The sequence below is a fragment of the Chondrus crispus genome, genomic scaffold (genome assembly GCF_000350225.1).
Source record: "Chondrus crispus Stackhouse genomic scaffold, scaffold_89, whole genome shotgun sequence".
NCBI lineage: Eukaryota > Rhodophyta > Florideophyceae > Gigartinales > Gigartinaceae > Chondrus > Chondrus crispus.
In genome coordinates, this window is record NW_005178819.1 from 104,638 (window position 1) to 120,073 (window position 15,436).

Here is a 15,436-nt window from a genome sequence, read left to right on the forward strand (position 1 = left end):
TGGCGGAGAGGCGCGGCGCGAGCGCGGCGGCCGGGCGGACGGCGGAGACGGCGGCCGGGTGGTGCGCGACGTACTGGCACAGGCGCGCGCGCAGGCGGCACACCTTTCGGACATACAGCACGGATGCCGCCGCGTCCAGGAAGCGGTACATGCCTGGCTCGGCCGGCGCGCGCTGCAGAGCCGCCCAGATGGTCTCGGCCCGGCGCGCGGCGGAGACATGGGTGGGCGGGCGGTGCGTGCAGATGAGGCGGGGCCGGCGGCAGAAGGGCCGGCGGGAGGGGGGGAGCGGCGGACGCAAGGGGGCGGTGAAGGCTGTTGTCAACAACATTGGTGTGGAAGAGATGGGGGGGAGGGGGGGAAGTACGGCCGTGATGACGCAGATGGTGTGGAAAGCTGACATGTGATGTTTGGGACGGTGAATTGTGCACTTCGGTGGCTCGAGAGTAGTCGAGAATTTAATACGAACCGCCTCTCCATCATAGCTGACGATTCGTCTCCCCTCTTTACTGTGCCGTCGACGACGCCCTCCTCCCGTAAAAATATACAACCAACGCGAAAGAGAGCCCTCTCACCCACCCCCACCCTCCCTCTATAACAAAAATAAGCCCCCACCACGATCCCGCCGATCCCGCCCACACGCCTTTCCCACCCGCTACGTCAAATTCGGCACGGCGGCTGAGTTGGAGTACACCATGCCGCCCATCTCCGGCATGACATCGACGCCGTGCATCCTTCCTCCAAAGCTGTCGTCCTCGTCGAACATGTCGTCCTCGACGCTGCGCGCGAAGCTGGCAACGCTGGCGACGTCCTCCGAGTAGGCGGTGTACTCGCTCCTTCTGAGAAAGTCGCTCGCCGACAGGCTGGATGCTGCGCGTCGCGAGCGGCCAGACGCGAACGACGCCGGGCCGCGCCCTGGCAGGTCATCCCTGTCCGTGCGGCGGAGCAGCGCGGCCTCTGCGGCGCGCGCGACGCTCTCGTACGGGCTGTGCACGTCGCCCGGAACTAGCGGGTCCTCGTCGTCCAGACGGGCGCCCTCGAGGCTGGCGGGGTAGTCCTCGTCCGAGTCTGCGTGTTCCGCGTCCGGCGACGCAGTAGTGGGCGGCGGCGGCACGGGTCCGTCCAGCGGCGGCTCGTGCGGGGGGTATGAAGGCGGCGGCGGGGCTGGGGCGGACGCGAGCACGGCAAACTCACGCGGCGGGGCGGCTAGAAGGCCGTTCGCGCGGGGAGGGAGGTGGGCTGCGGCGGCAGGGAGGTGATGGATGCCGTTGGGCACGGACACGCTCGGACCGATGTCGCGAAAGAGCATGGAGGATGGGTCGCCCTCCGCCGCGTCGTCGTCGAGGTCCATGCTCAGAGCTTCGAGGATACACAGTCCCAGCAGTTGTGTTGCTAGCAAGTATGCGAGATGAGGAACGAGAATATCCAGGCTTCTCCACCACCTTTGTCGGAGACACTGCCGGACCTGCTTCCTGACGTGGAATCAAAGCTGCTTTCCTTCCCCCATGGAGAGAAGCGGTGTCATTTGTTGCAGTAGTTGGAGCATTTTGACTGCGTGCAATATGAGGGCTCTTGACTATTCCTTTCTCATTTTCAGGCGATCGGGACCTGCTTTCCGGATTGAAAATAGTTCGCAACTATCTCCTAAACTTAGTCGTGACTTCCTTGCTGATTCCAGGCCCAGGCCCAGACCCAGCCGCAAACAAAATCGCATCAGAATTGAAAGCTCTTCGCACAAAAAAGTCGCACCACCACCCCTCACTTCCAACCAAGAAGTGAGGCAACTGAAAAAAAAGAAAACACAATCAAAAGGAGATGTTGGCTAGACGAATTGCAAAAAAAATTCTGGAACTGGAAGCTCCCCCGCCGCAGGTCTGACGAATCGCCCATCGCGAATGATGGAAACCAAAAGATTCCTCTTCTGCATAGCATCCATATTATTGCTAGCCTCGACTCGCCCAGCCAGATCGACATATGCATGCTTCCCCTCGCTGTACCATTTCCGTGTTTCAGTCATCATGCTGTGCTCTTCAAGAACCCTTTCCGTATTGATAGATGCCCTACTGGCGATCTTTTGCCCATGATCTACGCAAAAATTGTGCAGTTTCATCGCCAAAATAATCACCTTCGCGGAATCTGAAACAGAGAATTCAAGCATTTTCAAAATCTTGAATTTCTTCACTAAAACGCCGATCGCCTGCTCAACGTGCATGCGTAGTGAAGAATGATAAAAATTGAACGCATCCTCGACATATGTGGCACGCGAGCCAGGAATCGGGACAATTAAGTAGTTAGAACAAACATACGCTTCGTCGCCCGCGATCCAAAATGGCACTATCAGATTCCCCTCGTCAAAATATCTCCCCAAACCGGACACGGCGTGAGGAAGAGAGTCATGCGTAGAACTCCTGCATATAGCTGACCAATCTAAAAAGCGATAGTTCGAGTCCACAACTGCGTGGACTGGGAGTGCATAGAATCCTTTTCTGCAATAGTAAGTGGCGGGGTGCTCATGCGCCGCTGGCTTCTTGATCTTGATTGCAATTCCGTCTAAGGCACCCACACACCCAGGTAAAGGGTTTGGAGGGGTCTGAGAAGTTTGGAACTCGTCTGAGGACTTTCTCAAACCCTCGAAATCTTCCAGCAGCCCGGGTAAACTTAGAGCACTATTCAGTACATCGCGTGTCTCTTTAAACACTTGATATACTGTACTCCTCCCCACTTCAAAATGTGCCATGCACCCGTATTCGGACTCACCGCCCATAACGCGAAGTAAAATTCCTAGGCGAGCCTCAGGTCACACAAGCTCGCGTCCAGCGCGCTTCGCCATCTCCTCGTTCTTCGTTAGATGATGATAAACTAAATGTAAGAGCTTCTCAAATGTTTCCCTCTGCATCCGATAGGCTAAGGCGAACTCATTATCGCTGAACATGCGATTTGCCTTCGAAAATTTCCAAAAACGATGCATATCCTTTGGTTTGAGCGATAACCGGGGCCTCGGGAATTCTGAAATTGCGCAGTGGAGACCTAAACAATAGATAAGAAGTGATTTCCCCAGCATTGCCTTAAGGGCAGGACTGCGACGGCGGCGGTGAGAGAAATCATTGTAGCGTTGTTGTGGCATTATGATGTGGGAGTGATGGAGTGGCGAAAGTGTTGTAGCAAAACAGTCAGGGCCAGTCCTAACAGGCGCTTTTCTTTTTTTTTTTTTTTTCTTCAACCAGTTGCGGTCACGCTATTGGCCGGGTCATTTCATTAAATTAATCGCACGCCACAACGAATGCTACACAGAACCACTGTAATGCTTGGTAATTCTGCAAACTGGTCGAAATCCATTGGCTAAAGGAAGTACCAGTCCACACTCAGTCCGTATGCACACTACTAAAATTCCATGGACTCGATGCGGTGCAGTGGCACTTGCAGTACAATGAAAGAGTGGAATTAAATCCAAATACGAGCACATGCAGATCAAAACATTGGTTCTCTCAACATTACACTCTGTTTAGGAAACGGAGCACCACCGGACGGCAGAAGGGTACCCAGAGTTCAGCTTTTTGAAATCAAATGCCTCCTTGGCATCGATCATGAAATGGAGAGAAGCCGGGGAGGCTGCTCTCTAGTTCATGATCGATGATGAAGTGGCTTCGCCGAAATCCCTTTCCTGTGAACCACCCCGCCCTCGCTCCCTCCCCCCCGCCACCAACCCCCCTTCCCCCCCAAATAAGACCACGTCCCCTCCTCCCCGCCACCCCTCCTTCCCCCCCAAAATCCCCACGTCCCCTCCTCCCCGCCACCCCTACCTCGCGCCCGACCACCACGCCCCATCACCATCTTCCTCACCTCCTCAGTACCGTGACCAACACACATCCTCCGACATGCTATTGTCCCCGCCACCGCGTCATCCTCCTAACATCGACACCGACACAGTCTCTCCCCGCACCCTCCATCCCTTCCATATCTTTCGTTTCATATCTCAATCCAGCCCAGTTTTGGTCATGCACATCGAGGGACCTCATTATAGCAACACGTCGTCCAGCTTTGCTTTTGTCGAGCTACAGGGAGTCAGACTGGGCCATGTGCATGCGCGAGGAGGCGTTGCTGTACCTTCCATGCTGCATGGATCTGCAGACCGTCCAGACTCTGTTCCATTTCCGAGGAGTGGAACTTTGGGATGGCATTACAGTAAAAACTACAGCAATGTGCTTCCGATTTTAGTGAAGAACTCAATAAAAACGGGGCGAGGGAAAGGAAAAAAGAGAAAAATGTCCTTTGTTAGGACTGGCCCTCAGTACGGAGAAGCGTGAGAGGGGAGGTTATTGAGTGCAGTGCAGTATGCACATGACTGCTATTGAAAGCGCTTTTCTTGCGCAGGACAATGACTGCATAATTACGACGGCGGCGGTAGGGTGAGGCTTGAGAGTAGAGGATCAGCGAGACGACCTTGTAACGCCGCGGTGTATACTATAACCCTAGATTTAACCGTAGATTTATGGCTGACAAAATATTGTCAGAGCTGCAGAGGGAGGGTGTAAGGAGTTTGTACAGCTGCCCACGTGTCCAAAATGTGTTTTTAATTTCTTCAACAAAAAACGGGCAAACACGGGCAAACGCGGGCAAACAAGCGTCTGTTAAGACACACCCTGAGAGGGGCCGTGCACATCATCATACATCACATGACATGTGCCAGGAGCGATTTGGCGGTGCGTACAGTATACACGTACACACGTGTGCGAAACACCTACTTTGCAGCACCATACACACACCACACCTCACCCACTTCTGTACAGTATTCGTCTTGTGCGCCGAGATTCCCGAATGGTACAGTACCAGGGAAGGCTAATTTTTTAACCCTTTCTACCTCACAGCCCTCCTACTGCAGAACAAGCTCTCCCCTCCTTGCCGGCAATACCCTTTCCTTCCCGCGCTTTTCCCCGCGGCCATCCCAAACCCCTCATCGCTCTCTCCGTTTTCACCACCACATCACCAACAGCTGGCCGAAGCTCCTCCTCGTGGCCTGCGAGGAACTGTGGTACATTCTTAATTAACCTTGTTGGTCGTACTGGATCGACCTCTGACTCCTCACAACCTACATGCGACATGGTAAACCGCAAGCGCCATCTCTCCGAGGACCCACACCTCGCTCCAGAAATCGTCACCACTGAACCAGTGCTGGTCCCTCCGGCTTGCTACAACACCAAGTTGCAGCTCGACCTGTTCCAAGCCGTGGACTATCTGGGCACTCGTTTCCGTGTCGGCGACCACGTAGCCATGTATTCCGACGAAGGCAAAGAGTGGGTCTGCGTCATCGAGCAGCTGTTCGAGGAGCCGAAAAGCGGCAAGCCAAAATTCAAAGGCCGATGGTTTTGGTCCGTACAGGATATCATCTTGCACAAGGACGACATGGCGGAAGTCATGAGGCCCTCCAAGTGCGAGAGCCATGAGATTCTGTGCTGCGACAATCGCGACACCAATCTTGTGGAGAGTATCACCCGCAAGTGCCAGGTCTTGAGCAATGAAAACTTTCAGCTCGTGAAAAAAGTCGTCACCAAGCTGGGGAGCCGATGGTCGAAGGTCTACTTCTGTGAGCGACAGTATTATCACCGCGCTCATCGTTTTAGTGAGCTCAATGCCATGCTCTTTCCAGGCGATCCCATTCCGAGGGAGCTTCGAGCTGCTGCTGGGTTGCCGGAGGTTGCCCCCACGATGCTTGAATATCAGGAAAATGTCGCATATGAAAACGGGTACAGCGAGCCTGAGCTACACCCACACGCAAAGCGAAAAGGCATCACCGTTGAATCCGAGAAAGATGAGACTGTGAACGCCGACCCATTTCTGATCTGGTGACGAATCCAGCGCCTATCTGCTTTTGTTTTTTGTAGAAGAGCATATTCAGTTGAAGACACGGGAAATCAGGCGGGGTCTCCGTTTGTGGACATACTGCACATACACGAGAGAACAATAACACGAAGACTGCATTACATTTGTACAGCGCATCGCGGCGAGATTAGCATGCCCTCTACGCACTTTATCCTGCCAAAATATTTACTCGTCACATGGGTACCGGTTCCCTGGTTTGTAGTCGCGCCTCTGCGCGCTCTGGTTGCCTCAGCAATTTCTTGGCAAGGTCAAAATGTGCGGGTACTCGATCCTGCCGCATCCCTTGCGCAACGTTCCTGTTTGCGATCCTGGCTTCGGTTTTAGCGCGCTCGTTCTCTTCCCGCTCTTTGTCAGATACTTTCACCATGGTAACCATTCGACGGCTCATCCGGGTCGTCAACGGTTGCTCGCAATTGAAAAGCACCCGCAATCCCGAATGAGTTGGTACATCCTCAGGCATGTAATCCTGCGTTGTGGGCAACCAATACACGAGCTTCCCTCCGTGCACCAGTGTTGATGTTGCGAACTCAAGGATGCCGTGCAAGAAGTCCACGAAGCGCACTCGTTCTGTACCCTGGAAATGGTTCTTTTCAAGCCCCGGACTGATGGAGTCTTCCCGAAACACGCGCATGCCTTCCTTGATTCCGTATGGCGGGTCGCAGACGATGGAATCAAACCAACCCGTCTTGCTCCTGTGTACCGCGGAGTTCAGAACGTCCATTCGCATCAAGCCTAGCGGACCACCCAGGCCGTATTGTTGCAAGTTCGCGTTGATATTTCTGTCTTTCCCCTTTCCGCGCAACGCGAGAATGTTGATATCACCTCCTACTACATGCGCGCCTAGTGCCTTGCATGCCACCATGATCCCTCCTGTCCCGCAGAAGGGGTCGAGCACCAAGGAGCCTTTCTCGACACCTGCCATATTCGCCATGACGAACGCCAGCTCGGCGTCCATGCTTGTCGGGCCAATATATCGTCGACGCTTGAGCGAATACTTCGAACCAATAAATCCACACCCATCCGCAACTTTGCGGCCAAGAAGCACTTGCCTCGGACTCTCGTTTTCCTCCTTGTACCCGTGGCCCTTGACGGGGAACGCGTCCTCAATGATGCATAATTCAACGTCCGAGTTGTGCAGCTTGACGCGCCCCGGAAACGTTAGTAGCAGATCTGAGAATCGGTGGATTCGTTCAAGCTGTTTGTCGAGATCGATAGAGCGCCCAAACGCATCAACAACACAACGGAAACTAAGCTTGGTTTGCGGGTCACGCACGGTATCTAGCGCACCTGCGAACACGGTTGTATCAATAGTCGCCTTGCACGAATCATAGTCAATACCATGTCCCACAGGGACGTATATGGCGCGCAAAAGCACGGTACGGGATGCCACGGCTGCGGCCTCCTTTTCGTCTGCCAGTTCAGCATAGTAAAAGATCTCGCCGTACAAGACTACACCAGCCGCACCTCGCCGAGAGCCTTCCGAAGTGGAAATTCCGGTCAATACCTCGTGCGCTGGTACAAGATGAATTTCGGGTGCGGAAAGCTTCTCCAAACCTCTCACCAGCGCCACAACGCCCAGGAATTCGGAAAGGCGGAGGTCGTTGTGTCGTCCCCGGAACTGGAGTAAGAAACGCATTTTGGATCGGCGTCTTGCAATGCTTGGTAGAGGTCTCAAAACTAGTTCTTCCTAATGCTCTTAAGGATAGTTGCGGAAGACCTGGGAACCGCTTGTCTATGGCAGCGTCGATGTCGCGTGTTGTGAGGGGACTGTAGTTTCGACGTCGAACAAATGCGTGAAGGCGGCGCCGTCGGATTGGTTGTGCTCAAAGATGCCAGCAGGGTGTTTCTTGTCGGGTATATTTTAAGGCCTTGGGGTCCGCTTTCTATTTATCATGTGCAGCTGTGCTCCGGCCAAAATCAACCGCCGGTGCCAACATCCTCTCTCTAGACCGAATCCTTTGGTTCAGAGGAATCATGGAACGGAGTAGGGATGAGGAGCGACGCCATCGTGATGGCGAAACGCATGAGGAGCGGAAACAACGTCGGGAGGAAAAGCGAAAACGCCGCGACGAGCGACATGCGCGATGTCGCCAGCGAGAGGAACCGGATGACCATCAGCGCTCAGCAAAACGAGCCCGGCCAGAAAGCGAGGACATAACGGAGAACGGTATCGCAGCGGCTACAGGACTTTTCGTTTGGAAAAAGAAAATTGACCAGCAGCGCCGCCGGGGTGAGGAAACTGGCAAGGACGAGGAAATCCGGCGGCAGAAGGAACTCGCCCAAGAGCTGGAAGCTGCCAAGCGGCGTAGAGCGGAAAGGGATGCTGAGAAGAGGGCGTGGGAGGAAGAGCAAGCCAAACTCGCTCGAGAGAAGGAGCAGGCGGAGAACGCGGACTGGCATCAGGCGGAAGCATCGTTTCATGGGGCGCAGCATTTCCTCAGGCAAGCTATTCGCATTCGGCAAGAACGGCCTTGCGGAACGGACAGACTTGCCCTTAATTTGAGACTTGACATGCTCGATGTGAAACCAGAGGAAAAGAATCCTGTAGAGTGCCTAGCAGAGTTGACGCTGGGAGGGGTGGAGGACTTGGAGCGACTAGCAGAAGAGGTTGAGCTCGAACTTGAATACATCCAGGACTTTCCGAAGGACAAGGACAACAATTCTTTCAACCAGCGTGTGCGTCTAGATTGGTGGGAGTGTGTGAAGATATGCGTGACGAGTGCTTTTGAAAGTGCGAAAGCCGCCCAAGTTTATGGCGGTGCGAATGGTGTGCATAGTGCCGTCAGAGAAGACCTGGATGCTCTTTTGAAGGGAAAGAGCCTCGAAAAGCTTCAGAGTATGCAAGTCGAGATATCTAAGAAGCTGAGCATGCGCCAGACACGCGAGAACAACGAGTTTGCAGAAATCGGCTTTTGGACAGCGGCTTTGGCTCGCATTCGTCGACTCATGGCCGAAGACAAGCTTCGTAATATGAACTCGACCCTGCTTGAAGAACGAGAGAAGAGGGCGGCCACATTTGTGAAGAAGGAGAAACCGACACAGGCCACTCCGGCTCTTGATCACCCCGAGGGAAGTGCTGCTGATTTCGAGATGTTGCGGAAAGAGAGCGCAGTCGGCCTCCGCGAAGGAGAGGAGAAGTTTGCGGAAGAGGTGGATGCGGTGACCAAAAAACGGGAACAGCCGGCAGCTGGATACGCGTGGAACGACAAATATCGCCCGAGGAAGCCGCGGTACTACAATCGCGTGCACACGGGATACGACTGGACGAAGTATAACCGGACACACTACGATCATGACAACCCTCCTCCAAAGACTGTACAAGGATACAGGTTTAATGTTTTCTACCCTGACCTCATTGACCCATCTGTTACGCCTACTTTCTCTATCTCGCGAACTGATAACCCTGAAGTGTCTATAATTACATTCAAGGCCGGTCCGCCGTACGAAGACTTAGCTTTCAAAATTGTGAATAGGCCATGGGAGCACTCCCATAGAAGAGGGTACCGATGCTCGTTTGACAAAGGCGTTCTCCAGCTCTGGTTCAATTTCCAACGTTACAGGTACAGGCGATAACTATACAGGCTGCTGAAGTCCGTCCATAGTAAAGCTCCCGGTCCATTTCGTGCTGTCATCCAAAATCGGAGCTGTCGAGCCCCTCCAGTAGGTTGTCAATCATTGCTTCATCCACCGCGGAGCGGGAGGGATTTTCAGTTTGGGCAGCATTTAGTTCGGTATTCACTTTTCTACCTCCAGCACTTGGAACATCCGAAGCTAGATTGTTAATTCCTTGTTCACCAATCGACTCGTTTGGACGGACGTTTAAAGGACGATTTCGGGCCTGTTTTGGATCGTTCGCAACGAGTGTTGCTGTTGCTGCGGAAGAGATAGAGGGAACAGCTTTCGTGATTTGGTCACCTGATTTTGGTTGCGGCGTGATCATTGGGGCTTCCTGGCTTGTTAGAGCGGCTTGCTTCGTAGGCAGAGGTTGAGAGCGTCCGCTAGCGGCAATGACGGCGTCGACGTCAAAGTCCCCGAGCAGGTCGTCTAGTTGATCGTCCGTTATCGTTTCAGCAGGTACCGCCAGTGGGGCAATAAGAGGACTGACTCGAGAAGGCGCTAGCAATCGATGCGAGGTGGGTCGCTTAAACGGCGGTTGCATGCCAGGTCGCCGAATGCCTGGATGGGAAGGGATGCGGTGCGGCGTGTAGGGCCGCTTGTTAGGCTGAGCTCCATCATTTGGACGCATGCGATTGCCCGGTATCGGCCGCGGCGACTGTTGAAAGGAAGCTGTCCCATTCTGCTATGCACAAGAATAGATACAAAGCGGCTAGTGATTCCCCGTTAGTCGGCTGCATGAAGACGAAACGCTAGCGCAGATTGAAGATTCCGTACGTACGTCACGATATGGGGGATGAGACGTCGCAGAGTTGGGTCTTCGCATGATTCTGTTGTTTGCATGGTGCTCCTGTCTCGCCTGTAATGGAATGCGCTGTTCTTGAGAATGCCTTGCGCGTCGCGACGGGGGCCTCTTCACAACGGGCGGGGCCAGTGCCTTTGGGGTGTAGCTTTCCTTCGGGTCTTGAACAACACTACCAAGCTTGCCGCACGGCAACTTTTTTCCAACCGGGAATACTTGCAAGACATGACAAAGCTGAATACTCACATGCAAAGCCTCGCCAGCGTCCGTCCGGAAGCCCTTCGGTCTCTTCTCCACATACGCGACGGCGGCGACGCCATTGAGAAGCAAGGCGGCGCCATGTTCAATCCCTGTCTTCCATTTATGAAACACGTCTGCATGAATGGTGGCGCGAATGACGCCAGTGGGGTCTCTGAGCTTCACCGAAGCATCATGCCCCACCCAAGCCATTTCGTCAACGAGGACGGGGAGGTGCGGGACGCGCTCGAAGCGATCGCTGAGCGCGTGCGAGCGCAGCAGGGCGACGCTGGAATGGAGATGGGATGTGCCGAACGGCGGGGCGCGTAGATGGGTGAGCAGCGCATGCCAGGACGGCTGGCGGAAAATTCGGAAGGCGTCAGAGTCGTTTAGCTCGCCACGTTCGGCTTGCGATAAGGTCGGGAAGGAGAGGCCACCAGCGGGGCCCGGGATTTGGTAGGGGAGGTTGTCGAAGGGGGTGTCCATCGCGAGATGGGGACGGACGTTGCCGTCGAGGTGCGGAGGGCGGAGGTGTCCTCGGCGGGAAACTAAGCGATTGAAAAATGTTGGCTTTCGTTTTGAGTGTTTAAACAATGGCGGCAAATGACTTCCAACTGACACGTGTACAAAGCGTATGTGGGAATGGCGTTTTCCGCGGCTGTTCCAAGGCTACAAACACTCTAGCCGTCTTGTCTTTTGGCTCGGAGATAACTACTGACAATCGAGCACCAGTCGAGACACTCTACCTCTCTAGCTAGCCCGCTGTTATACCCACGAGGCTCGCGGCCTGTAAGGACCCGAATGCGACATCGTCCCACGTCTCCCGGCAGTTTATTTCTTTGAGGTTTAGCTTTACAGCAACTCCACAACCTTCCCTGGCTCAAGCCAAGCCTTGTCCGTGGTTGCTTCTCTTAGTTCTTCCGAGTCGAGCACATCCTCAGGAAGCAACTTCGTCTCGTCCACATATGCAGTCATTTCCTTTAAAAGCGTTTTGACATCATCTACTTTGCCAATGAACATCAACGCCACTCCCATCTTCTGCACTCTCTGCCTCAGAAATGCGCCGGGCACCAACTTTTTTAAATATCCCACCAAGTACTCCTCTTCCCGCGGATGCCCCTCCCTGATCCGTTTCCGCGCAGCCTTTCGTCTCCTCTTTTCCGCTTGTTTCTCCAGCTTCGCAACGCTCATCGGACCCGTCCCGGATACCGTGGTAAACACGCTCGTGGCCGATGTGCGTGACGTAAATGTCACATCGGACAGATTACTCACCAGAGATGACGCCGTGCTAGCCGAGAACGCGTCTGAATCCGCTTCATCCATAGGTCCGCCGTTCGCTGCCAATCGAGCAGATATCTCACGTTTCGCCTCACGCACAATTTCCAAACGCTTTCTACGCTCGCGCAGTTTTCCCCCGTTTTCTCGAAGTGTTGATAGCAACACATCCGCTCCTTCCAGGATCATACCCGCAACTTTCTGCCACAGCATCTTTTCTTCCGCAGCCGCAGAACTTTCCTTACTTACTTTTCTGCCGCAGTGCAGAGCAATAGATTCAAACATTTCTTCCCATTCCTCATCCCGCGAAAGCAGCTCAATAGCACCATCAATATCATCAAGATGTAGAAGCCTGACGTGAGCTGCTTCTCGCAGCTTTCCATTGTCTACTAGTTCATCCACCAAAGAGTCCAGGAGATCGTGCTTCTCTTCAACAGATAATTGTTCACAGCGCCACACAGCACTCACAGCCCGTTTCCACTGACCACCTTTTCGGAAACTGGTGCTCGCTTGCAGCCAGTCTTGGTTTCGAATAAAAACGGACCCCGCATCCTCGAAACGATCCGTCTCAACCAAGTGCTTGCCATATCCATCCATTAGATTCTTTCTATAGGAATCATCCCGACGAAAAAGATCCAGCCCGGTTTCGTATAGAGCATGTTCATGACAAAGTGAAACGCACTGATCAAATTTGCTCTCACCGCAACGATAAAGACTGCGAAGGGCCTTGTCGTATCGCTCTAAGCGCATATCAATCGCATATTTCATCTTTTCCGTATCCAAAACGCTTAATTGCTTCAACTCTTGAGAGTAGTCTGCGGGATCAATCTGGCTGGACCTTGCCACAAAAAGAGCGAGTTGAAGATCATAAGTGCCGAGAGCTTCCCTGTACACTTTCTCTTCATTCTTGACTAAAACAAATAGATAATCTACAGCCGCCGCACCCTCTTCTTCATCTCGATCTCGCGCTTCTCGAACTTGGTCGAGAGCGCTTGCAAAGTCTGATGGTTCCCGACGTATCAATCCTGTCAAAATTGCGTTCAAGTAACGGCCCTTGTTGTTCTTGTCTCTCAGTGTTCTCACGGCAGCATCACACACAGTGTTTACCTTCGATACGTCTCCCCGTAAGAAGGTCAGAAAGATGCTCAAGTGGCTTGCTTTTTCCACTTCATCAACAAAATCTCGGATGTTTTCTAAAAACATGTTGTAGTTTGCAGTAACCACATGATTCATATCCACTCTCTGCTTTCGACACAAACTGAATGCTTTCGAGTATTTCGCACTCTTCGCAAACTCATCTACAGTCTCGAAAACAATCGGGCGCGGGCAAATACATTCGAGATTTCCTCTCGGAGCCTGTAGAACAGTGGTAACCTCGCCCGGTATGGCCGCCACTATAAGGGAGGATCGGTCAATCGGTCTTGTCGCTCCTTTTCCAGCCGGGAGTTGTGAGCCCTGGCTATCTTGCACTACCGCTCCTATCTTACTATCCAATGCATCGCAGACCGAAGGAATCTCATTTCTGTCTTCATCATAAGATTTGGAGCTCGCCTTATCAAGTAGAACACAATATAGCAGATGAGATGTAGTTGTGAAGGACAGGAACTTTTCTTGCAAGCAGAATGACGTGCATTCCCTTGAAATACATAGACTCTTTTCTGCAGTGAGTTCGAAAGCTTTCAGGGTACCATTTTCATCTTGAACCAAAGTTATGCACCGCTCGCGACTGACTGTAAAATCGCGAATTCTGACGGCACCTGAGGACACTGCGTGTGGAGCGGAGGCCACTTCTTCAAACGAACCGCTTTTCCGGTCGACCTTTAGTCGGATAATGCAGCCTTTCGATGTTGCCATGATAATTTCGTTATTCGTCACAGAACGTGACAGCACTCGCACACATCCATCAACCTCGTACTCACCCAGCAACTTTGGCTCTGAACCGTCAGTGCTAAGACAGAACAATTGCAGTAATTCCTGAGGCTCGACATTATCTTCACTCCAGGGTGAGGCGTGGTTCACAACCACGACTGCGTCTCGAGCAACGAACACTGGCGATCGAGTAGTCAAAAAGGGTGTGGCTTCCGAGCCGATTCCAAACTGCCACTTCTGATTTTCGCAGATCTTCGCACCGTTTGCTTGCGTAGAACAATCCGCTTGGGCTCTATGAAAGCAGTCCTTAATTTCAACGACTTGAAACGCCCCATTCGCAAGCAAAGCTCCTATCTGGTTGTCAGCTTCCCAGCCGCAAATCTCTTGAACGGCATCGTCGTATTTCACTACACCATGATTCATTGGTGGAGGCAAAACAGCGCGTGTGAGATTCGATACGCACACGTTAATACCGTCTATGACGAAAGCATGGGCACCTCCCATCACATCAAAAACAGTTCCGGGTAGTACCCGAAACCTCGTGAAAAGGGCGAAACCTTCTTTCGTAAACAAGGCCATGGAATCCACCACATCTTCGTCCCAATGCACCATCAAGACCTCATCTCCTACCTGCACAACCCTCTTGCAATACCATTTGTAATTGGTTCTCATGAACAAACTCACAGTCGTCTTCTTCGCGTCAAACTTTTGTACAACAGCCAGAATTCGACTATCTGCGCTCCAGCTAAGCATTAACGGAGGAGCAACAAAAGGAAGATCAAAATCACTCCGAAGATGACGCAAGCCGTTTCGCTCAAAAAAGATAAGACGACCATCGCCAATCGACAAACATATGAACCCGCCTATCCTCGGCTCCCAAGCGACTGCCAAATGACCACCTTTGATATTGGCAATCGAATCTATATCAAGCGTCTTCACGGTCGCACACTCCCGATCTACTACTACCCCCCTGAGTTGGTGGTTTTTTCCTTCCAATGCTACAACAAAGAATTCGCCATCCCCACGCCACGAAACTCGAGCGTTGATTGCTGGTACTTCTGCGTGTGGAATTTCTGCCCTCACGTCAAGCGTAGCATCAAGAACGAGAGTCTTCACTGGTGAAACGACAACAACCAAATTGCCATCTGGACTGGACACAGCATCAAGGACGCCTGAACAAGCAGGGTTCTCCTCATCAACAACCTCACCGACTGGATGCACCAGGCCATTTAAAGTGTCAAATGTAAAAAGCTCGCCATCTCGAGTGACAATAAGGAGCGATTCGCCGAGAATGCATACAGACTTCGGATTTGAAGATAACGCAGTTGATATAGGTGTCTCTGTCACAATTGAAGAGGAAGGTGGGAGAGAGACTGCATGCAGGGAAAGTGTGTGGTCAGCCGATGGCACGGCGAAGTAAAGCTGACGCAAACCGGACGGAGCTTCGAAAACAGTGAGCACGGAGTGCGAGGAGGATGGATGGGCAAACCGGAGGTGTGAAACGGAATGAATATCAAGATTCTGCATTTCTCAAAGACATTGAAGGGCGAAGAATGGCCCTGTTAATCTATACAAAGAAGTCGCGGAAGATGGCGAGCACGCCGACCGGGTACACTTCAAAATGGCCTTCTTGGCAGTGATCGAGGCATGTTAGTATCCTTTGGTTCTACAGTACCGTACATGATTCAGTAACCGTGCAATAAGGCAAGGCTACCAGTAACCGCAGCCTCCTGGTCCCAGGAGATGAGTTGACACGTGTAGGCA

General features: G+C 52.8%; 5 protein-coding genes across 5 annotated transcripts; 3 read left to right on the forward strand and 2 right to left on the reverse strand.

Annotated features, from left to right (window-relative positions):
- Positions 1-4,049: 4,049 nt before the first annotated feature.
- On the reverse strand, positions 4,050-4,175 carry CHC_T00007873001 (hypothetical protein). The gene has a single exon (XM_005711899.1). The coding sequence runs from the start codon at positions 4,173-4,175 to the stop codon at positions 4,050-4,052; it is 126 nt and encodes a 41-aa protein (XP_005711956.1).
- A 919-nt stretch (positions 4,176-5,094) lies between these two features.
- On the forward strand, positions 5,095-5,841 carry CHC_T00007874001 (hypothetical protein). Its single transcript, XM_005711900.1, has one exon. The coding sequence runs from the start codon at positions 5,095-5,097 to the stop codon at positions 5,839-5,841; it is 747 nt and encodes a 248-aa protein (XP_005711957.1).
- A 698-nt stretch (positions 5,842-6,539) lies between these two features.
- Positions 6,540-7,205, forward strand: CHC_T00007875001 (hypothetical protein). The gene has a single exon (XM_005711901.1). It carries the CDS (start codon positions 6,540-6,542, stop codon positions 7,203-7,205), a length of 666 nt encoding a protein of 221 aa, XP_005711958.1.
- Positions 7,206-7,848: 643 nt separating this feature from the next.
- CHC_T00010086001 (Similar to cactin) lies at positions 7,849-9,447 on the forward strand. Its single transcript, XM_005711902.1, has one exon. It carries the CDS (start codon positions 7,849-7,851, stop codon positions 9,445-9,447), a length of 1,599 nt encoding a protein of 532 aa, XP_005711959.1.
- Positions 9,448-11,380: 1,933 nt separating this feature from the next.
- On the reverse strand, positions 11,381-15,199 carry CHC_T00007877001 (hypothetical protein). Its single transcript, XM_005711903.1, has one exon. It carries the CDS (start codon positions 15,197-15,199, stop codon positions 11,381-11,383), a length of 3,819 nt encoding a protein of 1,272 aa, XP_005711960.1.
- Between the last annotated feature and the right edge of the window lie 237 nt (positions 15,200-15,436).

Bases quoted from the DNA above. Each gene is read 5' to 3' on its own strand.
- CHC_T00007873001 (XM_005711899.1), bottom strand. From the start codon at position 4,175: ATGCCATCCCAAAGTTCCACTCCTCGGAAATGGAACAGAGTCTGGACG.
- CHC_T00007874001 (XM_005711900.1), top strand. From the start codon at position 5,095: ATGGTAAACCGCAAGCGCCATCTCTCCGAGGACCCACACCTCGCTCCA.
- CHC_T00007875001 (XM_005711901.1), top strand. From the start codon at position 6,540: ATGGAATCAAACCAACCCGTCTTGCTCCTGTGTACCGCGGAGTTCAGA.
- CHC_T00010086001 (XM_005711902.1), top strand. From the start codon at position 7,849: ATGGAACGGAGTAGGGATGAGGAGCGACGCCATCGTGATGGCGAAACG.
- CHC_T00007877001 (XM_005711903.1), bottom strand. From the start codon at position 15,199: ATGCAGAATCTTGATATTCATTCCGTTTCACACCTCCGGTTTGCCCAT.